At 43.9% G+C, this 13243-nt stretch overlaps 1 protein-coding gene across 1 annotated transcript; it reads right to left on the reverse strand.

The window, feature by feature from the left end:
- Positions 1 to 920: 920 nt before the first annotated feature.
- dera (deoxyribose-phosphate aldolase (putative)) lies at positions 921 to 11823 on the reverse strand. The gene is made up of 9 exons (XM_070853776.1): positions 11701 to 11823; positions 9943 to 10040; positions 8593 to 8740; positions 7468 to 7563; positions 7214 to 7348; positions 6336 to 6464; positions 3514 to 3626; positions 1348 to 1497; positions 921 to 1250 (listed from the first exon to the last, which is right to left on the reverse strand). The coding sequence occupies exons 1-9, from the start codon at positions 11729 to 11731 to the stop codon at positions 1194 to 1196; spliced, it is 957 nt and encodes a 318-aa protein (XP_070709877.1). The 5' UTR covers positions 11732 to 11823; the 3' UTR covers positions 921 to 1193.
- Between the last annotated feature and the right edge of the window lie 1420 nt (positions 11824 to 13243).

Here is a 13243-nt window from a genome sequence, read left to right on the forward strand (position 1 = left end):
GTCATGCCTGTAGTTCATTTGCTCTGGTCCCAATCAGCTGAGTTTGTAAACCTGGAGCGTCTCCCCCCCCCCCCCAACTCGGTTCCTTTTCACACACAGAAAACTCGTTTAAACTTGCAGAGTACCCCTGGTAGTTGGGCCGGGTCACGGTAGGATCCAGCTCCATTACAAACAAAGAGTTCAAGAGCGGCAAATTAGTTTGAAGGGAACATTAGTGGAGCCTGAGTTATGTTCAGGGGAAACATTTCTTTACCGTAAACATTTTGTCATCAAAGAGTGATACGATACGATCATTGATCGATTCAAGATCTTCATTGCAATTGACCGTTTCACTGTAACTGTTGTGCATATGTGACGAATCAAACTTGAATAAATAGTCATTACTTTTCTACATATGGGACGTAGAGGAGGACTGGTGCACTGACTGCTCACTGCTGATCCGTCTGCTGGTCGGGGGCACATTGCACTATGCTTCATTATCATTCGATAACTGATAATTATGTGCATCCTTAAATTGTTAAACATGTGAAGTGTTGTTTTAGAAGCAAAGACATCAACTCTCTGTACCACACTGAACTGCACAGCAGCTGTTGAATCAAATCGGATCATCGCATCGCAGGGGTAGCTGCTCCATACGTGTGTTTCATGTGTCCGATCGTTGGCTATGCACCGAGGTGAGCAGCCCGTCGGCCTCAGTGACGGACATGCACATTCCTAATGAGTGACTGGACCCCTAGGCAGAAGTTTATTTTGCTCAAAATCAGCAAGGAGTTCAAATCTAAGACTTTCAGGAGCTGAAAGACAATTTTACAAATAGTATTTTTTTAACCCTTAATTATTTTTCTTAACTCTAAATCTCTAGTTTTTCCTGCTTCATATGAAAGAAATTCACTTAAACTCAGAAGATGCTTTGCAATGACTGACAGGTGTGATATAGTGCTTTATTATGTCTGTGACAATGTGTATTCTCTTCACACGTACAGACGGTCTGTATGAGTACGTTAGTGCACTGCTACAGAGCTATAAAACCTGTTTGGTCTGTGTGACAGACATTGGTCCCAGTCTTCAGGCAAAAGCACTGAATGCGAGCGTGGTTAACAGGACGGTCAGCGTGCTGCCTGAATGAGCGCCGGCAGGCTTGTGGTTGTGACCGCGAGCTTCTGATTGGTCGCTGAAACTGTGAGGCCACGGCTTCAGGCCATGGGCATCTCGTGGTAAGCTGCATACTGTCCAGTCACGTGATGGTAGATCTGGAAAAAACAAGAAAGAAAGAAGAAAAAAAAAAGAAGTATTTGGATGCAGAAAAGTAAGGTATGAAAGAGTACGCTACGTGTTGAGTCCCCCCACCTGCCTCTCGATGTCAGCCAGCAGGCTGCTGGCGCCCAGGCGGAAGAGGTGAGGGCAGAGCCAGTCGTTACCCAGCTCCTCTTTGATCAGAGTGAGCCACAGCAGAGACTCCTGAGCCGTCCGGATTCCCCCTGCTGGCTTAAAGCCCACCTGAGGGAACGCACACACCTCCGTCAACAGGCACGATTAAAGGCATGATTAAACTCTAAACTTTAAAGGATAAAGTCGTGGTTTTTTTTTCACCTGGGCCCTGTTTTTTACATATTTTGGGGTTTGGTTGGTACATGAAGTTTTGGAATCGGTCCAGTAGATCGCTTCAGCCAGCAGCTGTGAGACAATCTGCAATGGCTGCGACGTAATCCTAATCCTGGAGCGCTTGTTTTTGTCACTGACAGACTGATTGTTATTCTAAGTGTCTGACAGCATTATGGAAAGGATCCCCACAGAGGTAGACCTGGAGGACCCTTTTTGGTTTAACCACAAACAGCCGTTATAGCGCCGTCTTCAAAGACACCAGACTCCAACAACTCCCATGTTCTGTGGGTTAAATGACTGTTTTTCTTAATTTTTTAGCGGGTGTACTTTGATGATTTAAGCTGCCTCGAAGGATTACCGTGCAGCCATTGCAGCCTGTTTTTGCGGCCGCCAGCTGAGACGATCTGCTGGACTGATTCCAAAACTTTTTGCACCTATGAGTCACTTCCAAACCCAAAATATGTGAAAACAGGACCCACGTTAAAAAAAAATATACTAACATTAAAGGGTTTATTGTAGTATTAGTTTAAAAAGTCATGTCATTTAGGCCAAAGAAAAAAACTGAAGCCAAGTTTGCTCAACATAATTAAGACCTCTTACAGGCAGGCTCTTCAAAAATCATGTGGTTTTTTGAACACACACAAATCAAGTTTCTGCTCGATAGTAGTAGCAGAGAATGGGACTGTTTACCTCCATAGATGTTTTACAGCATGCATGCAGCATGGAGGGGGGGGGGGGTGTTTTATTGTAGCAGTGAGGTCAACGACACGGCTACAATGTACTCGACGGTTTAATTCCTCCCAAAATATCAATCATCACTTTGTCAGCATCCGCTCACAGTTAGTACCCCGCAGTGCAGCTGGTTATGTGGTGCACGTAGAACAGGATCGTTCAGTCCGAGGATGGCTCACATTTCTGTCCATGTTAGGAAAGTAACGATGTGAAAAATGTCTTGCATCAATTATCTTGGTTAATTTTCCGATACATTATTAATAGAATTAAATTTTATATTTCTGACACTCCTCTTTGATGAAGGCAAAACTCCTGTTGACTCTCAGTGTCTGGCAATACAATGCTGCTTTAATCCAACTTCTGCCATCAGAGATGTGTACAACAGCGCGCCACTGTCTACAGTCAGGGGGGGGGGGGCTACACAGTTTTTTTTGTCACTTGTAATAATGAAGAAAACAAAACACAACACTAACTAAATGAATGGCTTACATTCTGCTCTTAGATGCTTTGATGAGTTTTTTTCCGCTTCCGTTTTCCTGTCAAACCATTTTCTGTTCATTTCAATTTAATTTGATTCAGTCTTTTAATTTACTGTGCATCCCTCTGCTGACACGGCGTTTACAGCATCGCAAATGCTTTGCCATTGCAGGGATTCTGATTTTCCCTGTAATGCCAGTACCGACACTCTGGAAAAAAAAAAAAATCACGTCTGCTTTGTCTAAGTTTCTTCAACAGAACGTCGATTTCACTGCTCTTCTCTCTAGTTTGCACGTGACACCTGCTCTTACGTAGTGTTTAGGGGGTGTTGCCTATGCTGATTAACAATGGGACACACACCTCCGACTTTATCATTAGGTGGGATTCATCATTCAGCGTAGCGGAGTGAGAGCAGATTTGGATGTTCACAAAAACTGCATGTGCTCGTTTTTCTATCCGTACAGACTTTTGGTCTTGAACTTTACAGAGAGTGGTGCATCTAATTACTGAAATGGAGCAGATTTACAAGTTTCTGCCCCTTTAAAAATGCTCCGCCTGGTTGCTGAGTCAAACTGACAAATGAAGACTATTTGGCTAGCAGAGAACACAACTTCCATGAAGCCAGTCTACAATGTACGGCCCACTTTCCCCTCTGCTCATTAATGAGAAAATATTCCCAACAGGCAGGAGTAAGTACTGTACCTTATGGCCTGTGCACAAGTAGTAGTCGCGGATGGCCCGCACCATCACTATGGCGACAGGGTAAGTAGCGTTGACAGCCTCCTTTCCTGTGGAAGTCTTGATGAAGTCCGAACCTGTCGGGTGTAAAGAGATGACATGTAGCCTTCAACACGCTGAGTAGAGCATGTAACGCAGACCAGTGGAGACTCTCATCTGTCACTGTGTTTGCTAATCAGCTCCACATTCAAACCTGATTCGCCATAAGGTGAGCTGCTAGCGTGGGGGTGGGGTGGGGTGGGGGTGCAGAGTCAGCGACACAGTGCACAGAGAGGATGGACAGGGCATTACTCTGGCAGTCTGGCCTGGCCAGACAAGAACATATGCTGCTGCTGATGGCTAACAGAGGGCAGCTGCACGCTCATCAATAAAATCCTTCATTTTTCCTTCCCTTCCTTCACAGCCAATTACGTTTTATCAGCTTTCCTGATAAAAATAGAAGATGAAATGACGCTCTTTAATAGATTATCCACAAACTGCGGGCTGCAGGAAAGGGAAAAAAAAAAAAAAAAGAAGAAAAAAAAAAAAAAAATCAGCCCTTCTGCCTCCCTGGTGTATAATGACTGTTCATTACTGAACAGAGCAAGATGAACATTTTCCAGTTCATTAAAGACATGTTCTATGTATTTTTCCAGTCAGGTCTTTTTTTCAGCCTCTCTCCCCTTGTCCTCAAACTGGCATAATCCTTAAGATTCGTTATGGGGAGTCTTAATTACCAGATAATGGATAACGGTTATTAAATGCGGGTGGCGGTAATGAAGCTCTATTCATTTGCGTGGGCAGGGGGATACTGGCGGGGAACAGCAGAGTAAAATAGCCTGCATCAGAGATTAATAGGTGAAATTATCATTCAATTTCAGGAATCTCATACGCAATTCATAGGAACAAGGGGAGATTAAGGAGTGAGTGTGGCGACAAAAGCAATGCATTTTAATAATGATCTCTATCAGGGCCCCTGACAATTTGGTTCTGTAATCTGCTTATTATGTGATGGCTAGTTAAGCATACCGTGTGTGTGTGTGTGTGTGTGTGTGCGTGCGTGCGCGTGCGTGTATGTGTGTGTGTGTGTGTGTGAGAAAGAGGGAGAGCGCCACTAATCAGGTTTGCCTTTTCAAAAGGCAAGGGGAAAAAGTTAAGCAGCAGCGCCACAAGCTGGGAGACAGCAGGAACTAGTGCCAGGAGATCTCTGCTACACCTACACCTAACTATAATCTAACCTAAAGCTAACTAGAACCTATGACCACTGCCAGCTTTACAGGACATTTCACTTTTCCTTGTTTTCATTGTTTGTATTACAATCTTTGGTCCTCCTGTGGTGTTTGGAATTGTAGACATGTATGCAGGGTATATACATAATGGTTTCATTAAGGTTGTATAAAAAAACAGTCAACATGGCGCCAAGGATAACAGAAATGGGGATTTACTCTTACTGTTTTGCATGTAACTTGGGGTTAATCTGTAGATGCTCTGGTTCAAACTGAGACCAAACATTTCTGCAGGTGTCACTTTTTGAGGCACGACAAAGGCCAAAATGTGTCTGAAACAGACCAAAAAAAAAAGCTTGTTTTTAGCCCAGCCAAATGCCTTTTGCTCTGCGACGTCACACTGAAGCAGATATTGATCACTCGCAGTCGAATGAGGAGTCAGCAGTCACGGTTAATCAGTAAAATAGGTTTTCCGAAAACTTGTGAATCACTGCAATTGCAAGAGGTTGTTCGGCACACTGGCATAACTGTGCCAAAATAAATAACAGTTTACAGAAGTTTATCTGTAACACTTCAGCTCACCGCAGAGCTCGGCTTATAGAGTTCCGTTTACCTGCTGCTGCTGACAGGAATCTGAGAACTATACCGTCTTACAGCGTGTCTACACAGGAGGCTTAGCGTGAGCTACGCGTTAGCAGAGCAGCAGCTTACATCCTCTGTCAGTGTCTTCACTGGCACAGTACTGAATGTAGGTCACCCCTGTTTTGGCATCGCTCAGAGACCGGTGCACAATCAGCGCACAGGTACAACGGAAGAAAGCAGAGTTGAGGTGTAAAATTGCACTTCGGCTCACATTTACTGTATGTGCGTATGTGTAGACAGCTTGATTGATTAAAACAGAAATGTTCTGTCAGACGCCCGTGAGACAGGCGAGTGAAAACCAACTCGCTCTGCTCACATGACTTCCTCATCCTACAGTGCACATCCATTCAGGTGCCACTCACGAATCTGTGGGGTGCTACCATTAGATGGCGCTTTGATAAAATAGTAATCCTGAAAATCTGTTTCGTTCAAAACGACTAGTGGGTACAAAAAGTTCTGGAATCGGTCCAGTAAATCGCCTCGGCTGCGAAATAACCCTCCGGGGCAGCATTCACAGTATGTAGACAGACAGATAAGGGCCGTTTCTGGTTGGACAGACGGGATCTTACAGATGTATGTCTGTAGGAATAACAAGCACTTATAGTGGACATGCTGTGATCAGGCGCAGGTCCTCTGAGGGATTATATTGCGGCCACTGCAGCCCATCTTGCGGCTGAGGTACTAATACTAATAGTCATTTTAGACAACAAAATATGTTTAAAAAATACTTCACTGATAATTTTATATAAAACGTTTATATAAAATTTGTATAAAAACTGTTTTAATAATATCTCCATAGTCATCTTACTGTCAGAAACAAAGCCTATTTGCCAAAATGTTGACGTAATGTCCGCTGAAAGGAATGCAGACTGTTCCTTTTCTTTATGCAGGAGAGACACACACTGTGACAGACAGAGTGGAGCATGTGATGGGACTGACCGGCCATCATGGCGACCAGGCTGGCCTTGTAGACGTTGGTGAAGGTGCCCAGCTCTCCGATAGCCAGGATGGTCTTCATGTGGGCGTCGCCGCAGGCCTCCCGGAACAGACGGATCTCGTCATACATGGCTGGAGAGGGGGACAGGGAGCACTTAGTAACCATGCGGGATCCTACGATTAAACTGTGGACAAAGTCTTTCGACAGCTGGACTAACAGCAGGAAAACAAGCACTTCAGGTGTGACCAGTTGAGAAATACACAACTTAGTTTTGCTTTTCAGTTCTGTTTTCTCTCGATTCACTTTTAAAGCTAAAACATGTTCAGTTTCTGATCTTGACAATTCAAGCCGACCTTGGAAACAGCAGTTGTGTCTCCACTCATGCTCCTTCATCTGCTGCTGAGACCAAAGCTTTTAAAACCCCACACGTACAGGCTGGCATTTGTATAGCATGTTTATAATGTCTCTTCAAATGGCTTCATATTGTTCTTTGTGGATTTTATTTTACCTCTCTATGTTTGATCACTTCTTGAAATCGCCATTTTCATGCATTTCCTATCTATGGCGTTCTTTTAAATTTGGGTTGTTTTTTTTTCCCCTCTGCGTTCGCTATCTTTGCACCTACATGTATGGTATTGTATTTTGTGAAGTACCTTGTAACTCTGGTTTAGAAAGGCGCTATAGAAAAAGTTTATTATGAAGTTTGAACATCTATAGTTCCATGACAACTGGCCACTGCCATCCTCTGATGAGGAGTGGGCGATGCAGCTGAAAGCCCAAAGAAAAGCCAGTGAATAGAACTCTGTTGAATTCAGAGCACACGGGTTCTTTGCGAAGCTGCAGGAACTGTGTCCTTGTGGTCATGTGGTCACAGTGTTACCTTCCCACTGTCCTGTGAGGGCGAGCGTCCGGTTGATGACAATGTCGATCTCGGCAGCCCCGTCAGCCACGGCCAAACGGACTTCCTGCAGGCGGGTCTCCAGTGGTGTTTGGCCTGCTGGGAAACCAGTGGCCACTGGGAGAGGAGGAGAGAGGACACACTGTGTCAGCCAAGCACAGATACATGATCCGCTCACCGTTCGTTTCATTCCCGCAGGGTTCATTACAGGTGTGAGTCAGTTTCGGGTGACTTACCTGAAGCAACGGGGAGGCTCGAGTTGGCTGCTTTGAGCGTTGTGGCGGCATCGGCCACACGAGACGGGTACACACACACTGCTGCTGTAGTCACTCCTGACGCACAACACAACGAGGGTTCATGAGTAAAACCAGACAGACATTAAACTGGTCTGTGTCGCCCTCTGCTGACTGATGCAGGTCGGAACAGACAGCCTGACATCCTGAACGGAGCTGCTGAAGGTCAGTTTACTGTTCAAAAACCACCACACCAAACCTGTCTGATGGTCTGACTGCTCGTGTTTCATGAACTCCCAGATCTCTGCTATGAGCTCGGTTCAGTTCAATGTTATTAAAACTCAAACTCAAACAACCCTGTAGTATGTTTTATGCATTATGTGTGGCTAAAACATTTCCTCAAGGAAAAAAAGATGATCACATGGCAATAATTTTGATAACTGATCGAATGTTTAACCTCTTAAAATCCACCCTCCCATCGACGACCAGGGTTAGAAGGTTAGGACATCAGTGACACCACAAACCTAAAACTCCCTAGCTCCCATAAGGTTAGCCACAGGTATCTGGAATTTTAAGCAGGTATGGCTGATAAGGTGTAGATGGTATGTGGAGAGTTTCATTCTTCTGGCAAACAGCATGTCCTAGTTCTTGTTCATCAACTGTGACTTAAAGATGAGGATGTTGTGTTTTTTCCACACGCTAAAATAAAAAAAGGGTGCAAAAGATCCCTTTTTGTTTAGCCAGAAAAAGACTCAAGTCATTTTACCACGGAGATCACCGGTCTACCGCTGCCTCGGCTGATTTGTTTGCGTGACAGGTTTAAAAATAAATGTAATAAAAGTTATCAAAACTAGAACTGTGTGCTCCAGACCTCATCAGGCACATTTTTTTTTTTTATATATAATGATCACTCTTAAAACATTCATAGAAACCTACTCAAGGTCAGCAGTGGGTAAGAGGGGAACTATTTGGACAATCTTTGTACAGAGTGACTACTGGAACAGTATTTTTGCTTGAACGCATCATCCCTTGTATGTGTGTATGCTACAGTATGCTGACAGCAGAGTCCAGCTGCACTGACTGAACCCAGGTCAGCACGGGGTGCGTCTGGCGGCAGCAGCAGCAGACCTTTGTCGTGCATATCCATCTTCTTGAGCAGGTCGTATCGGACCGGCTGGATGGCTTTCAGGCACAGCCGATGGACGTTGGACGGCGTGTCGTCTCCAGCAAGGGTTGTCAGGTCAATGCATGTGATGGCCTTCAGCAGCCAGGCGGCCTTCAGGACAAACACACGGACATGACACCTAGCAACAAAGCAAACATCCTGACGGGACCACCTTCAGAGATATTGTGAGAAATGTCAGACTATTAACTACAAAGAGTTTCATAATTCATTTTCCAGCACGCTTACTGTGTCACCATATATGGCCAAAAGTCAGTGGACACCCTTACTAATTACTGAGTTCAGGTGTCTCAGTCACGTCCATTGCTAACAGGTGCATAAAACCCTGCAAAGAACCATGAAATCTCCATCAACAAGCATTTAGGAAGGGCCGTGAAGAGCTCATTATTCTCAGCGCTATTACTGTGAAGTGGAAGCACCTGGGAGCAACAACGGCTTCATGAAATGGGTTTCCATGGCTGAGCGGCTGTACTGGTGCAAAGCACGCCACAACTGGACTCTAGATTAGTGGAAACGTGGATGTTTGCAGTGATGAATCGTGCTTCACTATCTGGCAGTCTAACAAACGAATCAGGATTCCGCAGATGCCAGGAGAACACTACCAACCTGAATGCATAACGCCCACTACAGAGTTTGGTGGGATGATGGACAGTATAGAGAAGGCTCATTGCTGTTCCAACATGAATAGAATAGAATAGAAAGCCTTTATTGTCATTGTACTGGGTACAGCGAGATTAAAAGGGCAGCTCCTTAAAGTGCACACAGTATACTGTACAGTATGACTGTGCCCCTGTGTGCAAAGCGAGGTCAAAGACGTGGCTAAATGAGTTTGGTGTGGATAAACACCATTGACCTGCACAGAGCTCTGATCTCAACAACACTGAACACCTCTGGGAAGAATTAGAATGCTGACTGCAAGCCGGTTAGTACCGGCCTTTGGCCGACTGGGCACATACACCCACAGACACACTCCTTCACAGAAGAGAGGCAGCCGTTCTATCTGCAAAGGCAGGTCCAACTCTATATTAAGTCCCATGGCTTTAGAATGGGATGTCCAACAAGCTCATGTAGGTGTAATGGTCAGGTGTCCACTAACCTTTGGCCATATGCAGGTAGAGACACATAAATGCATGTTTATGTAATCATCTGTTAGAACTTTGGGTTTCTTGGTATCATGTACAGTGTGTGTGCAGTGTTCACACTGGGTGTACAGTGTGTGTGCAGTGTTCACACTGGGTGTACAGTGTGTGTGCAGTGTTCACACTGGGTGTACAGTGTGTGTAGTGGAGCTCTACCTGCCACTGTTTCTTGGGGATCTTCTGTCCTTGGACTTGCTGAGCTCTTTTCAGGACAGCTTGTGTGTTCACTCTCACTTTGGATACCCACTCCAGGTCTGACACGGATGAGCATGAGAGAGAGAAACCATTTTTTTAGTTTTTTCATCAGGCTGAAACAACATTGATAAGACCTTAAAACTTCCCACTAATCCTCTTTCCAATAATTAAACTATGTTATAGAAAGCATTTTTTTTTTTTCAAAGATCCAACACATTTCAAAATGCATAACTTGTATTTTGAAGGTGAGCTGTGAGCTTGTTCAGTTTTCATTGTTCAGGTTTGGTAATGGAACAAGTTGACAGCGCCTTGGCACGCTGAACTAAATTGCTCGTCTTCATGCAATCATTAACAGTTTTCCAACTTTACTGAAACAGATATGCCAGTACAGCTATTTTAACATTTTGTGTACAGTATAAAGCATGAGTCTGCAATAACAAACTATGACTAAGTACACCAGGAAGACTCAAGTTGTAATAAAAACAATGAAATAACCACCTTGTTAAGCTTACTGAGGTTATATGTTTTAACACCTTTCTTGCTTTTACACTTGGATATAGAGAAGCTGCATCGTTGGATATGGACAGTCAGTTCTAAAAGTTTGGCTTCTTGCTAAGGAATCTGATCTGTGAATAACTTCAAAGCCGAAGTATTAAGCAAAATAATTAAATAAAAGTGTGAGCAGAGATTCCAGTCATGTCTGGTGAAACCAAACCACGTATTTTTCCAAAGTAACAATAAGAGAGGGTGTATTTGATTGATCGATTGCACAATCCAAAATAAATGTACCAAAGTCTCTCTGAGCACCTGCTCATCTTGCAATGCTTTTCTTGAGCTTCTGCAAATGATTGGTTGGATAAACTTTAACGTGACACAACGTGAACAGCTGCAGATGAGTTATATTCATCATTATGAGTTATTTGAGGTGTTGGAAGTTGTTTTCTTTTCACTTTTGATCCCCCTGCTTCCAGTCTATGTCTATCCAGATCCAGCATTGTACTGCCTGCACAAAATCATACTGACTTTTTCCATGATCAAGACGTGCATGAAAATTTAAATCTTAAATTAGGGTTTGGAGAACGTTTTCACGACTGACGGGCTGACACCGAGCATCCAGCACCTACCCCAGTGTGTGAACTGGACCATAGGCACGCCAGCCTGGACAGTCAGTGTAACATCATGTCCCACTGGTGGTAAATCATTAGAAAGGCATGCAAGGTAGCTGCTAGCATGTGTAGACCCTGACTTGGTCTCACAGTCAGCTGAGTGGGGGGGAAGATGAGCTGTCATGGGTTCTCAATTATACTGTAACTGTGGGACAGATGACAGCAGCCATGTCACATTATAGTACATATGCTGCCTGTATGTTTGCTACAGTAAACATGAAGTGGTGTGTCACTGGTGTGTGACTTTGACCCATCAGTTTACCTGTATGTCTGTGTGTGTGTGTGTGTGTGTGTGTGTGTGTGTGTGTCAGGTCAGTCACCACCAAGAGGTTACTTATTAAACAGTCACGTGTTAAGGCTCCACTGAACTTGGCTATTCTGCTTTAATAAAACACGTTTCTATTAAACAGAATAGGTGACAAACACAACCAACTTTAAGTTCAACGTTACAAAAAGCTGTTAAAATTTAGAGTTTTACAGCTAAACGGAGACGACTGCACGTGTTTCCTAAGGAGCTGACAGCTGCAGTTTAACTCGTTAGTTTCAGACTTACCGAGCTTCATTCCGGGGTTCCTGGCCGACATGTTGAGGCTCTGACAGTATTTACTCACGTGCAGATATTGATATTAAAAAGCAGAAGCCACTGCTGGCAGAGCTGACCTGTCAACACTCTCACTTCCTGACTACAACAGGAAGACAAATCCCTCCGCAGTAAAATTCCGACCGGCAAAACGCCTGAGCTTCCTGTTTCTGCTTCTTCTGTGGTGTTTATTGGAGGTTGAAGGCAAACCTTAGAGGTGCGCCACCAGCTGGACTGGAGCTTAAAACACAACATTATATGGAGGGAAAATATGCTTCAAGGTATTTTTTAGCTCAATCCGTTCCTTTTAAAAATGTAATAATGCTTAATGTGTGTTGCCTGCCGTTTCCCCAAGACACCTGATAGTGAAAAGTCATGGTTTGCTTTCTCTTAGTGACAGAAGAAGGTTATATCTCATATATTGTGGGCCCATTTCAGGGGCAAATAGTCCTGGGAGTAGAAAGATGGAGCCTCAGTCAGACGGTCTGAGCGCAGGAAAACAGGGACGTTGCCTCCTGGGAGGGAGTGTGTGGAACCTGTGAGGTGGCCCTTGGGTGGGCAACCAGAGTGCAAAACCAAAGGACAGTGCAGGTCTGGAGGCTGGTGGCGTAGGCATCTGTACACATACATACACAATCAATATCAACTGGCCAGGACAAAGAATTGTAAGAGAATTAAGAATTAAGTTTCTTAAAAATATGTTTCAAAGACACAGCAAGAGTTTTAGCCCTTTGTGGCTGCCTCCACAGCCACAAATCTGTGCGATGGGTTCTTAGATTTGATTGGATACCAGATGTGCAGTGAAATGACAGCTGATCGCGATAAATATCAACAGTTTGTTTCTTTTGAATGTGCAGTACTTCTAATTATGTTAGCGTTGGCAATGATGAACTTAGGCCTTGATGGTATGACTCAGTTAAGCGACAGTGTTTATTCGTTGTTGTTAACCCTGTCAACTCTTCATTCATTCTGTGCATTATCTCTTCAGTTCCACGTGGGCACTGAGTCTGGAAGGATCTGTTGAATTTTAATAGCTTTAATTAAATGTTGTGAGTGCCACAAGCGAAATTTCGTGCCATTCACTTGTTAAAAAAAAAATACAAAACCAGAGACCAAAACCCTCCAAACTATCTGCTGCTGTCTGGATAGAGAAGATTGTTATTTTAGTTAGTTAGTAGTTCATCTTGGTGAACTGACCCCTCGCATAGTCCTCAAGGAGAGAGGCTGCAGTGTGTTTGAGATGTGAAGCGTCAAGTTCGACGACACAATGATGCCCCCAATATTTGATATACACCACCTCAAATGTGCTGAAAAAAATATTAGTAAAATGTAAATGTGATTTCTAAACCATTCAAGACAAATTCCTGTTCATCAGTAAGATGCTTTATCTGTCTACAGTAACATATGGTACAAGGAAATACCCAGATGTCTCTACATTTTATTCATTTGATATATTGTTTAACGAGCTGGTCACAGGCCACCCATAGAACACTACGGCCACTCAAATCACAATGCA

This window comes from Pempheris klunzingeri, chromosome 22 (genome assembly GCF_042242105.1).
Source record: "Pempheris klunzingeri isolate RE-2024b chromosome 22, fPemKlu1.hap1, whole genome shotgun sequence".
NCBI classification, from domain to species: domain Eukaryota; kingdom Metazoa; phylum Chordata; class Actinopteri; order Acropomatiformes; family Pempheridae; genus Pempheris; species Pempheris klunzingeri.

Bases quoted from the DNA above. Each gene is read 5' to 3' on its own strand.
- dera (XM_070853776.1), bottom strand. From the start codon at position 11,731: ATGTCGGCCAGGAACCCCGGAATGAAGCTCG. The intron at 1,498-3,513 runs GTACAGTACTTA...GCGTTCCCTCAG, and splicing joins ACTTGTGCACAGGCCATAAG to GTGGGCTTTAAGCCAGCAGG. The intron at 1,251-1,347 runs GTGGGGGGACTC...TGTTTTTTCCAG, and splicing joins TGGCTGACATCGAGAGGCAG to ATCTACCATCACGTGACTGG.